The 21,807-nt window shown below is 43.0% G+C and overlaps 1 protein-coding gene across 1 annotated transcript; it reads right to left on the bottom strand.

Moving 5' to 3' along the window:
- Positions 1–11,646: 11,646 nt before the first annotated feature.
- On the bottom strand, positions 11,647–21,069 carry ACOD1 (aconitate decarboxylase 1). The gene is made up of 5 exons (XM_034936349.3): positions 20,842–21,069; positions 17,781–17,942; positions 16,746–16,835; positions 14,909–15,114; positions 11,647–13,422 (listed from the first exon to the last, which is right to left on the bottom strand). Exons 1-5 carry the CDS (start codon positions 21,067–21,069, stop codon positions 12,402–12,404), a joined length of 1,707 nt encoding a protein of 568 aa, XP_034792240.2. The 3' UTR covers positions 11,647–12,401.
- Positions 21,070–21,807: the final 738 nt, after the last annotated feature.

The following is a 21,807-nucleotide window of genomic DNA, read 5'->3' as shown; positions in this document are numbered from 1 at the left end:
AGGTGTACACCACCATGCTTGGCTAATTTTTTACTTTTTTGTAGAAACAGCTTCTCCCTATATTGCCTAAGCTGTTTTTGAATACCTGGGCTCAAGCAGTCCTCCTGCCACGGCCTCCCAAAGTGCTGGGATTACAGGCATGAGTCACCATTCCCAGCTGAGCCATGAAACTTTAAGAAAGTTACCATGTATCATAAATTCTTTTGTTGTGCCACACAGCTGCAAACTACTGGGCACCCAGGGTTTAAGCAAGAGCCTGAGTAGTTGCCTATGACATACTCACCTGCTTTGAATGTCTTGAATTATTACTTTCTGTGAACTATTATGGTGCTATTTTTTTTTTTTATGGTCAGAGAACAGAGGATGAGTAATTTTACTAATGAATATTTTTTTTAAATAAGTGAAGTATTGCAGGTAGATCTTGTGTTGGGAGAAGAGATTGCACACACATGTACATACTTGCACAACTCTGCTGGAATGAAAAGCAGCACATTTTGTCATGACTTTGCCCCTTTGCTCCCTACCTTGATTCCCTATAGCTTTGCTCTGTGCAGGGAAGTCTTGCTAGAATCGACAAGGAAGCTACCTTTGTATGGTACCACTGGTCTTTTGCAGTCATAGGTTATATCATGGCCCAGAAAGAACTGGAAGCTTTTAATTCCATTAAAGGGAGGCTCACATTCTTTGGACTCTTCTAGTCCCTGAACCTAACTCAGCACCAGAAGCTTACATTCCTACCAGGGGAGGAACAAAGCAAGCAGAGGCTGCCCAGAACAGGCACAGAGCACTTTCCTCATCTTATTTAATTATTTTGCTTGTTGTTTCTCTACCCATAATAGATCGTAAGCTCATGAGAACAGGAGGTTTTGCCTATTTTGTCCATTGCTCTATTACCCGCACTAAGAATATCCCCTGGCAGATAGTAAGCCCTCAATACACACGTGTTAAATTGAATGAAAGCCCATTATTTACCCAGTATCCCCCAAAGAGTTTCCTTTACACAAGCTATCACAGTACTTAACGGTGGTCCCTGGGGCCTATCACATGGGAGTTCTCTGAGTGTGATGTTTTTTAGATAAAACCTTCCAAGAGAAGTTGTTATAAAATATAATTTATAAACATTCCTTTAAAACTCACATGTTCTCATTATAAGCAGCTGGCTTAAAATAATCACAGATCTTCATTAGAGAAATGCAAATCAAAACCACAATGAGATACCATCTCACACCTGTCAGAATGGCTATTACTAAAAAGTCAATAAATAACAGATGCCAGCGAGGTTGTGGAGAAAAAGGAATGCTTATACACTGTTGGTGTGAATTAGTTCAAACATTGTGGAAGACAGTGTGGTGATTCCTCAAAGACCTAAAGACAAATATACCATTTGACTCAGCAATCTCATTACTGGGTATATACCCAAAGGAATATAAATCATTCTATTATAAAGACATATGCATATGTACGTTCATTGCAATACTACTCACAATGCAAAGACATGGAATCAACCTAAATGCCCATCAATGATAGACTAGATAAAGAAAATGTGGTACATATACACTATGGAATACTGTGCAGCCATAAAGAGAATGAGAGCTTTTTTGCCTGCTGCCATGTAAAACATCCCTTTGGTCTTCATCTTCTGCCATGATTGTGAGGCCTCCCCAGCCATGTGAAACTATGCAACAGAGATCGGAGGCTCCCAGCAAAAACCATAACAGTGTGTGAATCCTGCGCCAGCAACTGAGGTGTCCAGATTCTGTTATCAGAACTGACTAGGAGGCTGGCATGATCCATAGGGAGCAAGGAAGAGCAGTGTGGTGCGGTGGCCCACCCGAGAGCCACGTGGGTCAGGGGAGCCCCCACACCCCAGCCAAGGGAGGTGATGAGTGAGCGTGCTACCTAGCCTGGGAAATCGTGCTTTTTCCATGGAACTGTGCAACCCACGGATGGGAAGATCCCACTCGTGAGCCCACTCCACTGGGACCTAGGGTCTCAGCCACGGAGCCATGGAGATTCTCAACAGCCACTCAGCTAGAATCTGCTTAAGCCTGCCAAGTTCCCAGCTGAGGAGTGGCGAGCACCACAGCTGTGGCTGCCTGCTGTCTTAGCCATTTGAGCTCCTTGGGAGAGGGGCAGCAGCCAACACTGGGACTGCTAGCTGCCTAACACACTAAGCTCCCAGGGTGGGGGAAGGGTGGCAGCCATCACTATAGCTCCAGGCCACGCTTTTCTCCCCGCTGAAGCCAGGGAGGTTGGACGGGTTGGTCCCAAGAGGTATTCCTCACAGTCCAATACACTGGCTGTGGCAGATGCAGCCATAGTGCCTCTTCAGGCCTGACCCTGACCCATCCCTCCTCACTGGGTGGGGCCTCCCTGCAGGAACTCCAGCAACTCCAGCCAGGGGCTCAGGGACTGAATCCTGATCTCCCTGGGTCTGAGCCCCTAGGGGAAGGGGTGGCCATAGTCTCCATGGACTAGCTGACTTAGTCTTTCCTCCTGCTGGTTCTGAGGAACCCAGACAGCCCAGATGAGTGCATTTCCCCCCAGCGAAGCACACCCCCTCCACCAAGGGATAGTCAAAGTGCTATATTAAATGGGTCCTGTTCTCTGTGCCACCCAACTGGGTGAGACCTGAGACCCTCCAACAGGGGTTGCCAGATACCCTATACAGGAGCATTCCTATTGGCATCAGGTCAGTGCTCCTTGAGGTTAGAGATCCCAGAGGAAGGAGGAGTCACCCATCTTGCTGTTCTCCAGCCTCCTTGAGTGACATCTTCAGGAGTGGGAGCAAATTAGATGAATAGGGCCTGAAGTGAAGCCCCAGCAAACTGCAGCAGCCCTACAGAAGAGGGACCTGACCATCGAAAGAAAAACAAACAAACAGAAAGCAACAACAACAGCATGAACAAAAAAGTCTCCACAAAAACCTCATTCAAGGGTCAGCAGCCTCAAAGATTGAAACTCATGAAGATGAGAAAGAATCAACGAAAAAACACTGAAAACCTGAAAGGCCAGAATGGCTCTTCTCCAAATGATCGCAACACCTCTCCAGCAGGGGCACAGAACTGAACAGAGGATGAGATGGATGAAGTGACAGAGTAGGCTTCAGAAGATGGGTAATAACAAACTCTGCTGAGCTAAAGGGGCGTGTTCTAACCCAATGCAAAGAAGATAAGAACCTTGATAAAAGGTTACAGGAGCTGTTAACTAGAATAACCAGTTTAGAGAGGAACATAAATGACCTGATGGAGCTGAGAAACACAGCATGAGAACTTTGTAACACATACACAAGTATCAATAGCCGAATTGACCAAGCAGAAGAAAGGATATCAGAGTTGGAAGACCATCTTGCTGAAATAAGGCACGCAGACGAGATTAGAGAAAAAAGAATGAAAAGGAACAAACAAAACCTCCGAGAAATATGGGACTATGTAAAAAGACTGAACCTATGATTGACTGGAGTACCCGAAGAAGATGGGGAGAACGGAACCAACTTGGAAAACACACTTCAGGATATTATCCAGGAGAACTTCCCCAACCTAGCAAGACAGGCCAACATGCAAATTCAGGAAATACAGAAAACACCACTAAGACACTCCACGAGTAGATCAACCCCAAGACACATAATCATCAGATTCTCCAAGGTCAAAATGAAGGAAAAAATGTTAAGGGCAGCCAGAGAGAAAGGACAGGTCACCTACAAAGGGAAGCCCATCAGACCAACAGCAGATCTCTGTGCAGAAATCCTACAGTTTTAAGCCTACTGGGGATATCAGCTTTAGTTAATACTGTGATAGAACACACAGCTTACAGGGCTCAAGTGCAACAGAGCAGTGGCAATGCCTAAAGTGGAGGTGAAGTCCAAATTTTATATAACATTTTCCTACCCTACAAAGCTGCACAAACAGGAAAGGAAGGGGTTTCAGGTTTAAAAGCCACGCAGAAAAGAAATAACATAGCAGACCTGAGGCTGCTGCTTTAGGAAACACTTGCTTACCAGGCTGGCCCTTGGCTGGTGTCTAGGAACATAGCACTTTAACCCACTCTCTAGCTGATAAGAATGATTCATTGTATCTAGACTGCGCAAGCAACTTGGTTTATGCTGAATACCCGCTTTTCTTCTTTGAGTTTGGAATTCTGATTATTTCTAGGGAGAGGGTGCCTACATAACCAACCACGTAAAATCTTTGAATGCTGAGTCTCTTTCTAGGGCAGAAACATTGCACACACATTATTTAATTTTTCGCTGCTGACAAAAGGAGCCTGCTTCATGAGTCTCCTCAGGGGAGGGAGAGAGCATTAAAAGCCTGTGCTTGGATTTTTCCAGACTTTGCCTATGTGTTTTTCTGTTGCTTATCGTGTCATGTATCCTTGCACTGTAGTAAACCTTAGCCACGGTGCTACTAAATGCTGGGTCCTTCTCATGAATCACCAAATGTGTGCATGGCCTCAGGCATCCCTGAAACATATGCAATAGCCAGCACTAGGGCTCTTTAAAGATGGCAAAAATGTTTCTGCTGACTGAGGCAGTTTGACTCGGGGCCATGGATGTGTGCTAAGGATGCAGAAGTACAGGGAGGGAGCTGAAATGGAAACTTTCTCTGTGAGCCTGAAGCCTTTGTCCCAGGCTCAGGGTGGGTTTCTCCCTGGTGGTCTGGCCTGATCCATGTGGAGGGCTAATTTTCTTGTACCTAAGCCCTATAACAATAAAAATGGACTGAGCAGCATCTTTGGTTGTTCTCCCTAAGGGAATGAGAGGGAAAACGCAAGCATTTGCCACAATTCCTAGACGTCAGATCAATTCCTAGACTTTAAATCAAAATTCTAGCCCCATCTCAGGCTTTCTCAGGGCAGGGCAGCTCAGAAACAGTGCTTGTTCTCCAGCCTCATGGAAGGAAGAGACAAGAGGGCTCAGGTCTAACTCCAGCATTCCAATGCAAGGTCTCCACTCGCCCTTTGTAAGTTGAAGACCAGCCCAGGAAATATAGTGAGGCCCTGTCTCTGCAAAAAATAAATTAAAAAAATTGACTGGGCATGATGGTGCATACCTGTAGTCCCAGCTACTCAGGAGGCTGAGGTAGGAGGATTGTTTGAGCCTGGGAAGCTGAGGCTGTAGTGAGCCATGATCATGCCACTGCACTCTAGCCTGGGCAACAGGGCAAAACCCTGTCTGGGGAAAAAAAAAAAAAAAAAAAAGCCGGGCACGGTGGCTCTTGCTTGTAATCCCAGCAGTTTGGGAGGCCAAGGTGGGTGGATCACCTGAGGTCAGGAGTTCGAGACCAGCCTGGCCAACATGGCGAAACCCCATCTCTACTAAAAAAATACAGAAAATTAGCCAGGCATGGTGGCACATGCCTGTAATCACAGCTACTCGGGAGGCTGAGGCAGGAGAATCACTTGAACCCAGGAGGCAGACATTGCAGTGAGATGAGATTGTGCCTTTGCACTCCAGCCTGGGCAACAGAGTGAGACTCCATCTCAAAAAAAAAAAAAAAAAAACAGAAAAGAAAAAAAGAAAGAAATCATCACCTGGAAAGGATGTGGAGAGTGGATCTCTCTCCCCTCTCTTCCTCTCTGTCTCTCCCATTTATATGTGTGGCCTGCCAGTGAAGAGGAGCCTTCAGCTCTCTCTATAGGCCAACATTTCCCTGATGTATTCTCCTGCCTTCAGTTTACTCAGTGGGCATAATGACCAACATCAAGGTCACCCTGAGTACTCTTGTCCCCCTCAGGAGAGAGTGGCTTCCCCAACCCCTGCTGGTGGTCTGAGGCATCTGTCAGGTCTTATCTGAGGATATTATTAATAGTCCTTAGATGTTGCCCCTAGAAACGTCTGCAATGCATCAAGAAAGTACAATTAAATTTACATCAGGGCTACAATAAAAGAAACCTCTTTTACCTTTTCTTTGATCAGCTGTGTTCAGACAAATTCATCAGGGATTTGTGATGTGTCCTGTGGAACAGCATAATCCAAGTAATAATAGAGAGCCAGCGATTCTACATGTAATTTCAAAGTACTGCTTCAGTTACATCTTACCAATTCTGATTTGTAGTATTTTTGTCATTGGTTAGTCCCAAATATTTTATAATTTTCATTATTTATTTTGTGATGCAAAATATAAAATAAAAAAAAATTTGTGTGTCTTCATTTACAAATACTTCAGGCTTTTTTATTTTTTGGATTACATTTTATTTTATTATTTTATTTTATTTTATTTTTTTATTTATTTATTTTTCTTTTTTTAAATTATACTTTAAGTTTTAGGGTACATGTGCACATTGTGCAGGTTAGTTACATATGTATACATGTGCATGCTGGTGCGCTGCACCCACTAACTCGTCATCTAGCATTAGGTATATCTCCCGATGCTATCCCTCCCCGCTCCCCCTACCCCACAACAGTCCCCAGAGTGTGATATTCTCCTTCCTGTGTCCATGTGATCTCATTGTTCAATTCCCACCTATGAGTGAGAATATGCAGTGTTTGGTTTTTTGTTCTTGCGATAGTTTACTGAGAATGATGATTTCCAATTTCATCCATGTCCCTACAAAGGACATGAACTCATCATTTTTTATGGCTGCATAGTATTCCACGGTGTATATGTGCCACATTTTCTTAATCCAGTCTATCATTGTTGGACATTTGGGTTGGTTCCAAGTCTTTGCTATTGTGAATAATGCCGCAATAAACATACGTGTGCATGTGTCTTTATAGCAGCATGATTTATAGTTCTTTGGGTATATACCCAGTAATGGGATGGCTGGGTCAAATGGTATTTCCAGTTCTAGATCCCCGAGGAATCGCCACACTGACTTCCACAATGGTTGAACTAGTTTACAGTCCCACCAACAGTGTAAAAGTGTTCCTATTTCTCCACATCCTCTCCAGCACCTGTTGTTTCCTGACTTTTTAATGATTGCCATTCTAACTGGTGTGAGATGGTATCTCATTGTGGTTTTGATTTGCATTTCTCTGATGGTCAGACAGGGTCTTACTTTGTTGCCCAGGATAGAGTGCAATGGTGCCATCATATCTCATTGTAGCCACAATCTCCTGGGCTCAAGTGATCCTCCTGCCTCAGCCTCCTGAGTAGCCAGGACTGCATGAACATGCGTGCCACTGCGGCTGGCAGCTTTTCTAATTATCTTTTTTAAAATATTGATCTTTAACTTAATTGCATTGTGATTAGAGAAAATAACTGTATGATCCAGTACTTTGAAAAGTTGTTGAGACTTGCATTATGGCTCAGTGTTAGTCCACTTTTGTAAATGTTCTATGAGATTTCTAAAAGATTGTGAAATCTCTAGTTGTTGGGTACAGAATTCCTATTGTATAAACATGTTGATTGTGTTTAAATATTATGTAGCCCATTTATTTTTGGTTTCCTTGAATATCAATTAATAGGAGAGAAATGTTGAAAATCTCTCAGTATGGTGGTAGATGGATTTATTTCTTCTTGCAGTTCAATATGATTTAGGTGCATGTAGGGTTAGGATTATTTCAGTTAGCTGGTGATTTGAATTTTTTATCGTTACATAGTGACACTATTTATAGTAATGCTTGGTCCAATACTAACATTTATTTGTCCAGTTTTCTTTTGTTAATATTCCATCCGTATATCCCCCATCTTTTTTACCGTCAACCCTTCTGCATTTTTTATTTGTCTTGCATAAAGTATATAATTGGATTTTAGAAAGTCTTCTGATGACATCCAAAGCCAGAATGATACTTTTTTTTAAAAAAAATGAAAAGACAAACCACAGAGTGGGAGAAACTTCTTACAAAACATGTATCTGATAAAGGATTTATACCCAGAATATATAAAGAGCTCTTATATATTCCAGGTATACGTCCATACCATAAGAAGACCACACAATAAAAAGAACTGGAAAAATGGAGGAGAATGAGTCATTAGGGAAATGCAAATTAAAACCACAATGAGATAACATTACACACTCACTAGAATGGCTGAAATAAAAATGACTGACAATTCTAAGGTTTGGTAAGTATGAGGAGAAACTGGAACCCTCATATATTGCTGGAGAAAATGTAACATGATAGAGCTACTTTGGAAAATCGTTTTTTATAAAGTTAAAAATATATATATTTACCCAATGACCCAGAGTCACTCCTAGGTATCTATCAAAAAGAAGTGGAAACATATGTTCACACAAAGACCTGTATGTAAATGCTCATAGAAACACTATTCATAATAGCCCAAACTGGAGGCAACCCAACTGTCTATTAATTAGTGAATGGGTAAACAAACATTGGCATATCCCTACAATGGAAAGCTGTCCAGCAATGAAAAGCAAAAAAGTGCTGACACATATGTGGAAGAATCTCAAAACCATTATGCCAGTGAAAGAAGGCAAACACATATGACTGCTTATTATATTATTTGATTTGTCCAAAATGTCTAGAAACAACAGAATTATAGAGATACATCACTGGTTACTATGGGCTGGAGGTGGGAATGGGGATTGATCCCAGATAATATGAGAAAATTTCTTGGAGTAAAAGGAAGTATTCCAAAACTGAATTGTGGTGATGCATGCACAACTCTATAAATTTACTAAAACTTACTGAACCGTACACTTAAAATGGATGAATTAATATGTAAATTAAACATCAATAAAGTTGTTAAACATTTAAAAAATATGTTCAGGAAATCTTGGTCTTTTTAAACTGGAACATTTAGTCCATTTACTCTTTTTGTAATTATAGATATATTTGAATTTTTCCTACCATTTTATTTTGTGCTTTTTATATGTCCTTTTTTATATTTCTTTCCCCCTCATTTTTTGCCTTCCTTTGGATTTTTTTCTGAGGGTCTTGCTCTGTTGCCCACGCTGGAGTACAGCAGCATGATCATGGCTCACTGTAGCCTATGCCTCTGGGGCTCAAGCAATCCTCCAACTTCAACCTCCTGAGTAGCAGGGACTACAAGTGTGTGTCACCATGTTTGGCTAATTTTTTTGATTTTTTTGTAGAGATGAAATATCACTGTGTTGTCCAGACTGTCTCATCAAACTCCTGGGCTCAAGCAGTACTCCTACCTTGGCCTCCCAGAGTGCTGGGATTACAGGCATGAACCACCATGCCTGGCCAGATTATATTTTTCTAATTCAATTTTTCTCCTTCTATTAACCTGGAAGTGGTACATTCTACTGCTGTTCTCAAATGGTTATCCTAGAAATTTCAGTGGACATATAATACGGTTTGGCTGTGTTCCCCACCCACATCTCATCTTGAACTGCAGTTCCCATAATCCCCATGTGTTGGGGGAGGGACCCTGTGGGAGATAATTGAATTATGATGCAATTTACTTTCATGCTGCTGTTCTTATGTTAGTGAGTGCGTTCTCCTGAGATATGATGATTTTATAAGGGGCTTTTCTCCCTTCTGCTTGGCTTTTCTTCTTCCTGCTATCATGTGAAGAAGGACATGTTTGCTTCTCCTTCTGCCATGATTGTAAGTTCTTGAGACCTCCCCAGTCAAGCGGAACTGTGAGTCAGTTAAACCCCTTCCTTTATAAATTACCCAGTCTCGGGCAGTTCTTTATAGCAGTGTGAGAATGGACTAATACAGTAAATTGGTACTAGGAGTGGGGTACTGCTATAAAGATACCCCAACATGTGGAAGAGACTTTGGAACTGGGTAACAGGCAGAGGTTGGAAAAGTCTGAAGGGCTCAGAAGACAGAAAGATATGGGAAAGTTTGGAACTTCCCAGAGACATGTTGAATGGCATTGACCAAAATGCTGATAGTGATATGGACAATGGAATCCAGGTCTCAGATGGAGATGAGGAACTTGTTGGGAACTAGAATAAAGGTGACTGTTGCTATGTTTTAGCAAAGAGACTGGTGGCGTTTTGCCCCTGCCATAGAGATCTGTGGAACTTTGAACTTGAGGGAAGATTTAGGGTATCTGGTGGGAGAAATTTCTAAGCAGGAAAGCATTCAAGAGGTGACTTAGGTGCTGTTAAAAGCATCCTATTTTATGTATTCACAAAGATACGGTTTGGAATTGAAACTTGTGTTTAAAAGAGAAGCAGAGCATGAAAGTTCAGAAAATTTGCATCTTGATGATGTGATGGAAGAGAAAAACCCATTTTCTGAGAAGAAATTCAAGCCATCAGTAGAAATTCACATAAGTAACACGGAGCCAAATGTTGATCACCAAGACAATGGGGAAAATGTCTGCAGGACATGTGAGAACTCTTCACAGCAGTGCCTCCCAACACAGGCCCAGAGGCCTAGGAGAGAAAAATAGTTTCATTGGCTGGGCCCAGGGCTTTGCTGCTTTCTACAGTCTCAGGACTTACTTGGTTCCCTGCATCCCAGATGAGGCTAAAATGGGCCAAGGTACAGCTCAGGCCATGGCTTCAAGGGGTGTAAGCCCCAAGTCTTGGCAGCTTCCATGTGGTTTTGAGCCTGTGGGTGCACAGAAGTCAAGAACTGAGGTTTGAGAACCTCCTTCTAGATTTCAGAGGATGTATGGAAATGCCTGGATGTCCAGGCAGAAGTTTGCAGCAGGGGTGGAGCCCTCATGTAGAACCTCTGCTTGGGCAGTGCAGAAGGGAAATGTGGGACTGCAGCCCCCACAGAAAGTCCCCACTGGGGCACTTCCTAGTGGAGCTGTGAGAAGAGGGCCACTGTCCTCCAGACTCCAGAATGGTAGATCCACCGACAGCTTGCAATATGTGCCTGGAAAAGCTGTGGACACTCAATGCCAGCCTGTGAAGGAAGCTGGGAGGAGGGGGCTGTACCCTGCAAAACCACAGGGACAGAGCTGCACAAGGCCATGGGAGTCCCACCTCTTGTATCAGAATGACCTGGATGTGAGACATGGAGTCAAAGGATGTCATTTTGGAGCTTTAAGATTTGACTGCCCCGCTGGGTTTTGGATTTGCACGGGGGTTGTAGCCCCTTTGTTTTGGCCAATTTCTCCCATTTGGAATGGATGTATTTACCCAGTGCTTTTACCCCCATTGTATCTAGGAAGTAACTAACTTGCTTTTGATTTTACAGGTCCATAGGCAGAAGGGACTTGCCTTGTCTCAGATGAGACTTTGGAGTTAGACTTTTGCCTTGATGCTGGAATGAGTTAAGACTTTCAGGGACTGTAGGGAAGGCATGATTGTGCTTTGAAATGTGAAGACATGATGTTTGGGAGGGGCCAGAGGCAGAATGATATGGTATGACCGTGTCCCCACCCAAATGTCATCTTGAATTATAGTTTCCATAATCCCCATGTGTTGTGGGAGGGACCTGGTGGGAGGTAATTGAACCATGGTGCCAGTTACTTTCATGCTTCTATTCTTATGATAGTAAGTTCTCCTGAAATCTGACGGTTTATAGGGAGCTTTCCTGCCTTCTGCTCAGCACTTCTCCTTCCTGCCATCATATGAATAAGGACGTGTTTGCTTCTCCTTCTGGCATGATTCTAAGTTTCTTGAGGCCTCCTCTGTCATGTGGAACTGTGAGTCAATTAAACCTCTTTCCTTTATAAATTACCCAGTCTTGGGCAGTTCATTATAGCAGCATGAGAATGGACTAATACAGCATACTTATTAATCATAATAATAATCAATAATAATAATCAATAATAATCAATAATAATACTTATTATTGCCCTTTTATTGAACAATACCAGGGATTTGTAACACATTAACTATGATTGTTAGTGTTGCATTTTTAACCCCCATGACACTTCTATTATTTTAATACAGTTTAGTATTTATATAATTACTCACGTATTTACTTCTCTTTTTTCCTTTTCATTCTTTATTGCAACTCTGATTCAAATATTTTTATACTGAAAGGTGATATATTGTAGTGCTTAAGACCATGGGTTCTAGAGCCAAAATGCGATTTTTCCAGACTGCTTTTTACTTCTGCTTGACAAATAGGGAAACTGAGGCAGAGGGCTAATGGTAACATGCTCAAGGCTACATCTAGTGAATGGCAGAGGCAGGATTTAAACCCACCCATTCCCCAGTAGCACCCCTTGCACTGTGGAGGGCTTGGTAATAAGCCATGGTCTAGGAGATCTGTTGGTGACACAATGCACCAGAGCCCTCTCCACTGTCAGAAAATATACATTCAGGTTCACATCCCTCTAAAACCTTGAGGCTCATGAAGTCCACACATAATTCCTATGAAGAGATTAATTTTATAAGTAAATCTCAGGTGAGTTGAATTTCACCCTTGTGAATGCTTACAAACTCATTTTTTTGTGTGTGTTTCATCTTGATTTAGGTAAGTGGAACTGTCCTGCAAAATTTACAGGAGAAGGCTCCTTCCAGATATATGTAGTTCTGTTTCTGGACTCTCTCCATCTTGGTTCATTTTTCCTGGGAAAACCAAGCAGCAGACCCTTGCTTTACAAACCAAATCATTGAATCTCCCCAAATGCAAAGTCATTTAGATGTTGGTAAGCCTCAGGAGAGATTTGTGATAGATTATTACATGCTGGAGAGTTTGAAGCTACCTCTGGTGGAGAGGGTCCTTTGAGAAGTGTAGTTAACACAGAACAGTCTTCTAGGTCTTCTAGATTTTCGACTATCTTTATAAGGCTTTCCACTGTGTCCCAGGACAGCATCTTGGAGGCATTGGCTCTGAACTTTTCCTCTAGGTCCTCCTGGCTCAGTGGTTTTCTCCAGTGCCCATAGAAGGTATCAGAGTGATCTGTGAAGGTGGCTCCATCCTTGAGGGTGACACTTATTTCACAGTACAGTGTGTTGAAGCTTGGCAAGTTGTCTGGAGGGTACTCCAGCTCCACCTTACTGAGTAGCTCTCTCACCTGTGGCCTGTTGATCTGGCATTCATGGAATGAGGGGACAGTGATGCCACCATCAAGCAGCATGGCACAGGCCACATACTGGAATGAATGACGGGCCTCATGCTCCGAAACTGGAAAGGGCCTGTTTACATACTGGACATTTGGTATCCTGAGCACAATTCTCTTAATGTAGTCAATTGGAAGCAGGGCTCTCTCTGCTACAAGGTGCTTTCTCACAGATGCAGCTGCATCTGCCACCCAGTGGGTAGATAAATGTGCAGGAAAACGCTTAAAGGCCACGTCCTGCTGGTCCAGCAGCCAACTGTAGGAAGCTAGGCTTGGAAGGACTTTTGGGGAATAGTTGGCATAAAAGGCCCCAAATCCTGCCTCCAAGTCCAAGACCTGCTTGTTTCCTTGGAGACCCAACATTGCCAAAAATGCAACTTCTATCCCATGCTTGGCAGCATTGCCAATGTGGAGGGGCTTGGTCTGGGTGGCAGCATTGGCCATGGGTGCCCCAGCATGGGAAACAGCAATGGCCAGAGCTTCTCGGCACTTTGTCGAGCTAAGTCCTAAAAACTTGGATGCAGCAGCAGCACTACCCAACGTTCCTACCACGGAAGGGGGATGGAATCTGAAAAGCAAAGAAGCAGAGTTGGAGATGTACAAACCGTAACCACCAGGAGGCAGGATAGCGTAGTCATCAAGAACATTGATAATGGAGTCACACTGTCTGGGTTCAGATCTCAGCTCCATTACTTTATTAGCTACATGATCTGGGGAAAATTATTCAACTTCTCTGTAGATTTTTTCTTACACAAAATACTGATAGGCCAGGTGTGGTGGTTCATGCCTGTAATCCCAGGACTTTGGGAGGCCAAGGTGGGAGGGTCATCTGAGGTCAGGAGTTTGAGACTAGGTTGGCCAACATGGCAAAACACTGACTCTACTAAAAATACAAAAATTTGCCGGATGTGGTGGTGGGTGCCTGCAGTCCCAGCTACTTGGGAGACTGAGGCAGGAGAATCCCTTGAACCTGGGAGGCAGACGCTGCAGTGAGCTGAGATCATGCTGCTGCACTCCAGCCTAGGTGACAGAGTGAGACTGTCTCAAAAAAATATAATAAAAAAAATAATAATAATAAGGCCAGGCACGATGGCTCACGCCTGTAATCCCAGCACTTTGGGAGGCTGAGGCAGGCAGATCACAAGGTCAAGAGCTCGAGACCATCCTGGCCAACATGATGAAACCCCGTCTCTACTAAAAATACAAAAATTAGCTGGGCATGGTGGTGCATGCCTGTAGTCCCAGCTACTTGGGAGGCTGAGGCAGGAGAATCACTTGAACCCAGGAGGCGGAGGTTGCAGTGAGCCAAGATTACACCACTGCACTCCAGCCTGGCAACAGAGCGAGACTCCATCTCAAAAAATAAAATAAAATGGTGATAATAATAACGTCTACCTCTTAGAGTTTTAGGAGCTTTGAATAAATTAACATGTTTACAATAGTGCGTGGCACATAGTGAGTTCTTTATAAATGGTACCATTACAATTATTGCCAGCAAGGCAACAGCTATTGATTGCTGAGATCTCATCTAAGTCACTGTGAGAATTGTGGGCCTTGAAGAAACTGAAACTTCACTACCTAGTATTTCAATTTACTTCTCTCCTGGCAGGCTGGAGCAAGTGGCAACATAAATCTGAGACTGAGCCATATGATGTGGCTGACATTTGACCATTTTTTATCTGCAGGATGAACAGTCAGAGTAAGGATATTCTGAATGTCCTCATTAGTCTGAGGGACGCTAGCTAGTCTCAGAATAGATTCTGCTTTGAGAATGAAATAAGGAATACTCAGTACACCCATGAATGCCAGAATGACATGAATCACCTTGCAACGAGAGGCCCAATTTATCTCACGGTCCAGGTTGCACTCTTGAAGTCACTTCTTTAAATGTGGATAGAGGGTTTCATATGTGACTGGTGTATTGACTTATCTACCTGTGCTAATGTTAACATCTTCCTCTGAACCGGCCTCTAAATCAGAAAGCTCTACGGAGATAATGATTGATAGATGAAGGGGATGTGACTACCTTTTCATGGGGCAAATTCTCTCCATACCTCTTTGGTATGTCATTGGCCTCCTTGGCGAAATGCAGTAATCGGCCTTGCACTTCAATACCAACATTGAAAGCCAGCAGCAGGTCAAGGCCAGAAAACTTTGGACTCCTTGGCAGGGCTTCTGCTAAAGCTGTGAGGACAGGAAGGACAGCCCCAGAAGGGTGGGTGGCAGGGTGCCTCGTGTCATCAAAATCCATGGAGTGAATCTGTATAAACAGACACAAACAGCAACAAAAAGCCTTAAATTTTCCCTTAATGCAATGGCTTTTGGACCACTAAGGACTTAGTTTAGTAATAACCTTGTTTTATGTGAGATTCTTTTGATCTGATTCTCAGAAAAGAAAATCTGAGAAATGTCTGTGATTTTTTTTCGTTTTTTTTTTTTTTTTTTTTTTTTTTGAGACAGAGTCTTGCTCTGTCACCTAGGCTGGAGTGCAGTGGCATGATCCTGGCTCACTGCAACCTCTGCTTCCTGGGTTCAAGCAATTATCCTGCCTCAGCCTCTGGAGCAGCTGGGATAACAGGTGCCCACCACCGCACCTGGCTAATTTTTGTATTTTTAGTAGAGACGGAGTTTCACTATGTTGGCCAGGGTGGTCTCGAACTCCTGACCTCGTTATCCACCCGCCTCAGCCTCCCAAAGTGCTAGGATTACAGGCGTGAGCCACCACACCTGGCCTGGCTGTGATTATTAATCACATGGCCGGGCACTGGGAAATGCTGTTCCTCTGCCAGAGGAAGGGAGTACCTTGGAGAGCAGCTTGTGAGCCCTAAGGAGCTTGGGTCTTGCCCTGGTGGCCTGAGCTCCCTCTGCTGTGGCCCCTGGAAAGATCTATATTCCCCTTTAAAAACAAAGCTGCAGAATCAGGTGGCTGGCAATTCCTCCTCCACCCTTTAAATAAGTTGCACTGCAAGTTTAATGTCATTTATTCCATATGAGGCCATATGTTTTTGTACCTTTTTATTATGAAATAATTTCAAACTTTTAGAGAAGTTGTAAGAATAGCACAAGAACTCTCAAACTCAGATTAACTTTTCAGCTATATATTTTAAAAATCATTATTTTCTGCTTTAAGATCTTATTCCTCTTTCTCCTAGCCATTTTCTTTTTCTTTATATTAAAACAGTAATATCCAGAAGTTCATTTAAAAATAGATTTTTATATCTATTTGCTGTCACTGATGCATTTCCCACTGCTTTCAGGACATTGCTTTGGAATGCACCGTTGGCTTTAACTTTCAATCTCCTGAGCTATTGTACCCATAAATCATAAAAATATCTCGGAAATCCCAACATGTCTGTTTCCAAGTTACATCTTGTAGAATATTTCCCGTGACACACAGAAAAAGCATAAAAATCATCTGTCAGATGAGAAGTACAGATTTTTGGTTCAGAAAATACAGACACTATAAGGCCATTGTTCCTTTCTCAATAACTACCTGTTGAATGGATGAATGAGTGAATGAATAAAGAACACATTACTCGAGAGAAACTGGCCCCACAACAGGAAAAACAGAAGATATTAGGTCTGGATATGGGTTTTATATTTTTTTTGCTATTTATATTCAAGGTTTTGAATTGGGATACCTTAGGGTGTTTTTATCTAAATCCTTCCATCTTCTTTCCTCTGCTACACAATCTGTTTGAAAAGCATCAATTTACTGTAAAAACATGAAAACTGAATTACTACATAGGAGAGAGGGTAAGCCACTTTATCTGTCTGACTTTCAGTTCTTTCATCTGTAAAATATAGAATTTGGGCAATTTCTGAGATATCTCCTGACTCTAAAATTATTATGATTATCTAATAGTTGAAAAGACGTGAAAACCTCCTTACAGCCACACCGTTCACAAAAGCAGCATATGTGGGCGGGAGCCTGATGTCTGGCCGACCCCAAACAGTGCTGGATATGTTGGAACTGTAGATCTGGAACAAAAGCAAATCAACCAGTGATAGTGTGAATACAGTATACCAAGTCACCATTTCAAGAGTTATTCTTCATCTTTGGAGGCATTATTCATAGTTCTTACTTGAACCTTTGCCACAGATAGAAGCCCTAGTCATTGAATACCTCTCATCCTTGTAGAATACACAACTCTCCCCTGTGAAAGGGGGAGGAGATGTCGTTGCTTCATCCCAGATCATGATCCGGAAGTGCTCCAAGGAAGCACATCTGAAGTTACTCTTATTTACTCCTTGGGGTAAATACCAGGGAAGATGGACTGTTTATCTCTAATACACCCTAGGGAGAGCAGGAGCTCTCACGTACATCCCCACTCTGCTCAGAGTACTTGACCAGGCTTTTCTCCAGAGAAGAATAATAATAAACTGTGAGATATTATTAGCATATTTTTTTTCTGTTTATTTGTTTGTTTGTTTTTAAGACAAGGTCTTGCTCTGTTGCCTTGGCTGGAGTGCAGTGGCATGATCTTGACTTACTACAACCCCAACCTCTCAGGCTCAAGTGATCCTCCCACCTCTCAGCCTCCCGAGTAGCTGGGACTATAGGCGTGTGCTATCACACCTGGCTAATTTTTATGTTTTTTGTTTTTGTAGAAATGGGTCTTTGCCATGTTGCCAAGGCTGGTCTCAAATTCCTAGGCTCAAACCGTCTGCCCGCCTTGGCCTCTGGTAGTGCTGGGATTACAGATGTGAGCCACTGTGCCTCACTGTGTATGGTTTTAAGACAGTGACTTAGTAAAGAATATGGATGACTATTAAAACTCAGATAATGGAACATAGGAAATTATAAAAATGATATAGAACAGTGCTATGTACATCAAGTGCTGTCTATAAAATGAAGTATAGAGTAAATGTAACACATATGTATGCACTGGGTTTTATCTCTAATGTAGACCTTGAGCTTCTTACCTTGCTATATTGGCTGGCTATGTGAAACACTTCCATAGTGGTTCCCAGGAACCCAGCACCCAGAGTGTCTAGAATCATCCTCTTGCTCCTCTGAATAACACGATCTGTCAGGTGTCCCACTTTCAAGCCATGGATTGCTGTGGCAAAGCTTTCTGTGATAGACTTTAAAGGGAAGAGTGTTAGGACAGGGCTACACCCCACTTTACTTACACACTTCTGTTCTATAAGACACCTTGAGGCACTTTTGCATAAAGAGTTTTGCTCCACTACAAGAAACCCAGTTGCTCAGATTTAGTTTAATTTCTAAAAAAAAAAAGATGTGTACTAAGCACCTACTATGTGTGAGGCAGAGTGATGTGGGAGCACACAGCAGCCAGTTTATCTCCTCAGTTGAGTTGAGGGGGCAGCATAGCAAGCACAGGACACAGCATTGCGTGATGGGTGGTGGTGGAGGGAAGCACAGAGAGTTGTGGGAGGAGGATGCAAGGGACACCTCGTCTGTGTGATAGAGATTTCTGCGGGTGCAGTGCACAGCTGCTATTATGAGACACCTGCCAGGCACTGTGCTGAATGTCTCAAATATATTACCCTTTTAATACCCACAAGTCTCTAGGTAGTTGTTTTTGCAGGTGAGGAGACTGAGACCTAGAGAACTGAAGTTACTAATTTTCACAGCTTTTAAGTGATGGAATCTGAACATAAACCCCTATAGGTGTAACTCGACAATCAGTGCATCTAGCTATCAAGTCCCAAATGGTCAGACGAACATGTACCTCAGAACTGCCTGGGGTTCTTGCTGAAAAGGAACATTTCTGGTCCCCACTCCAGACCACCAAAATTAGACTCTCCCCAGAAATGGAACCTCTGGAAGCATAGCACAGGATTCTGTTTTCATTAGGATCTCTAGGAGGCTCTCAAGTGCTCTGGTGCTCTTACGTCCAATATGGCAGCTACTCCCTAATGTGGCTACTGAGCACTTGAAATGCAGCAAATTGAGATGTGTCATAAGAGTAAAATAAAGACTGATTTTTGAAAGCTTAGTAGGAAAAAAAGGATATAAAGCATCTCAATAATTTAAAAATATTGATTGCATGCTGAATCAATATTCAATTCATTGACCAGGTGTGGTGGCTCATGCCCGTAATCCCAGCACTTTGGGAGACCAAGGTGGATGGATCACTTGAGGTCAGCAGTTCAAGAACAGCCTGGCCAACGTGGCAAAACCCCATCTCTACTAAAAATACAAAAATTAGCCGGGTGTGGTGGTGGGTACCTGTAATCCCAGCTACTCAGGAAGCTGAGGTGGGAGAATTGCTTGAACCTGGGAGGCGGAGGTTGCAGTGAGCTGAGATCATGCCACCGCACTCCCGCCTGGGCAACAGAGTGAGACTCCTCTCATCTTAATAAAAAAAATTCAATATATTGATATCAACATAATAATATATGGGATATGGTGTAAATAAAACATGTTATTAATTGATCAGTTTCTTCTAAACATTTTCTAAAATTTAAAATACTAGAAAATTTTAAATTACATATGTGACTTGAGAACCACTGCCTGCTCTTCCCTGTTGGTGGAGACATCGATACTTGATCTGGTTATGAAAACTTAAGAGTAGTCATCAGATAATAGTGTAGGGTGATGAGAATGGAGGGTAAAGGTAGAAGTGGAAGCAAGGGCCAAGGCTGGGAGGTGTGAGAGAGTGGAGGGAGTTTGGCTCCCTTCAGCTGTGGAGTTGCATGCAGGAGACAGAGATGAGAAGGAGAATGGATTTGCAGCTTATGACCGAATGATGAACATTACATCACTCTAAAGACTGTGATGTCAATGGGGAGCCAAAGTGCTGTCTTAAGAAAAGTAGAGTTATGGTCAGAACTAATGTTTTGGAAAGATTCCTGTAGGCAGTTGTGTAGAGAATGGATTGGAGAGGGGTAGACAGGGGCAGTGAAAAGACTGCTGCAGTATCCCAGGTTCTGGATGGGGAAATGGCAGTGCCATTGGCCAAGAGAGAGAACACAGGAAGAGGAGCAGCCTTCCAAGCAATGATGATGGGCTCAGTGTGAACTTGTTGAATATGAAGTGTCTGTGTTCATCCCACTGGAGAAGCTCATTCTGCTTCTACCCATAAGCTAGATAAGAAAAACGTGTAAGATTACTTGAATTTCATAAGCAGTGGAGTACTCTGCAATTATTTTAAAATTCAAATTCTTCAATATGTAGACTGTTATTTTGTTTTCTACACATTTTCACAAGACAGCATCTATTAGGTAGAGTTAAAAACATCCACTCTTAAGTCAGGTTTCACTATCTGCTCACCACCTAGTGAATGTTGGATTGCTTCCCTTTCTTGTTCTGGTTACTACATCATTGCACAACTTAATTTGTCTCTCTCAACATCAGATACTTCATTTTTAAATCTTAGCTGTAGGGTGAGGGGCTATTGGATTAGGGGACCTGGGGTATCTGGGGTTCTCTGATACTGAGCTCAGTGCCAGGACAGAGCTACAGAGATGGAACCCGTGCCTAGCTGAACGTCCTTCAACCTGGACACTGACTAGTCCCATTTACAGAGCCTCAAGTCAGGTTTATCAAGTCAAGGAACACTTGCCATTTTCAAAAGGATGGGCTACTTTTTATGTCTCTGAGGGCTTTGATAGAAAGGTGGAGGGGTGTATGGGGTGGGCGAAAGCAGGAGAGAAGATGGCTGGGAGAGAGAAAGGATGGTGGCACAAAGGTTTCAGATTAGGGTGGAAGAATAACAATAATGTTGATTTTCACGCTGCTAGAAATTGCAGTTAAAATATTTTTAGGGGCAGAAAGAGAGAGGAAGAAAGGGTTTAAACTTAAGAGTTTCAAATATTGATTGGATCCCTGACTCTAAGCAAAACTACCTCTTTTAAACCTCTCTTCTCACCCCCACAAATCCCACAGCTGGGGGCATGTAGTGATTGATCATTCATCTCTTCAGGGCTAGATCTGACCCAGGGGTGTCTTATGCAGGAATGTGAGACTGGGGAGCAGTGGGGGAGGTGGGGTGGTGACATGGAGCCCTGGAGGTACTTGCACCATCCATCCATATGAGACCGTGCTGCTGGTGATACAGGAAGGTGGAGCCCTGGAATCCTCTGGAAGTCCTGAACAGCACCCTGTGTGCCAAAGAACACATGGCTGTCCCTGGCCCCTGAAGGAACGAAACGTGAGGGGGATAAACACACAGCTGCTCAGCTGTCTGTGGTCCTTGCGTTCATCTATTTCCAAAATATCTTCTGATCTGCTTGACCTTCTCATGGCATTTGCATCTCTGTTTAGTTAAATACAGTGGTTATTTAAGTTAAGGAATAACATAAAGCCACTGAACAAATCAATTTCACAATTTTTTTTTTTCAAGACGGAGTCTCGCTCTGTTGCTCAGGCTGGAGTACAGTGACACGATCTCGGCTCACTGCAAGCTCCACCTCCCGGGTTCACGCCATTCTCCTGCCTCAGCCTCCCGAGTAGCTGGGACTACGGGCGCCTGCCACCACGCCCAGCTAATTTTTTGTATTTTTAGTAGAGACCGGGTTTTACCGAGTTAGCGAGCATGGTCTCAATCTCTCCTGATCTCGTGATCCGTGCGCCTCGGCCTCCCAAAGTGCTGGGATTACAGGCCTGAGCCACTGTGCCCGGCCCACAAGTTCTTACTATGAGTCCAGCACTGTTCTAAGCTCTCAAGACTGCCAAGTCAATACTGGATGGTTCCTGCCTCAAAAAGCTTATCTTCTACAGAAGGTGGTGACAGTAAATAGATTAACAGAAATGCAATCTGGCAGTGTCATAATGGACACATAAAACTAGGGGGTTAAAATTCAATGAACTTGTCATGATTCATTCCCTTCCTAACTTTGTACAATAAAATCATGTATCTCATTTGTAAAACAGTAATGAAAGCCACCATGCAGTTAATTAGGTAGCCCACAGGTTGAAAGAAAAGTTAAAGCAGAAGCAGGTAGTTCTTAAAAGGAGAGGGCGACTGAAGAAATTGAGGAA

Source organism: Pan paniscus, chromosome 14, assembly GCF_029289425.2.
Source record: "Pan paniscus chromosome 14, NHGRI_mPanPan1-v2.0_pri, whole genome shotgun sequence".
Lineage (NCBI taxonomy): Eukaryota > Metazoa > Chordata > Mammalia > Primates > Hominidae > Pan > Pan paniscus.
Note: the sequence above shows the minus strand (reverse complement) of the source record. Positions and strands in the feature narration are given on the sequence as shown.

What these genes read in the sequence shown, in the direction of transcription:
- ACOD1 (XM_034936349.3), bottom strand. Translation starts at nt 21,069, where the DNA reads ATGAGAAGGTCAAGCAGATCAGAAGATATTTTGGAAATAGATGAACGC. An exon ending in TAGCCAGCCAATATAGCAAG is followed by an intron (nt 16,836 to 17,780) that starts GTAAGAAGCTCA and finishes CTTTTGTTCCAG; the next exon opens with ATCTACAGTTCCAACATATC. An exon ending in CTTTTGTGAACGGTGTGGCT is followed by an intron (nt 15,115 to 16,745) that starts GTAAGGAGGTTT and finishes CTGTTTATACAG; the next exon opens with ATTCACTCCATGGATTTTGA.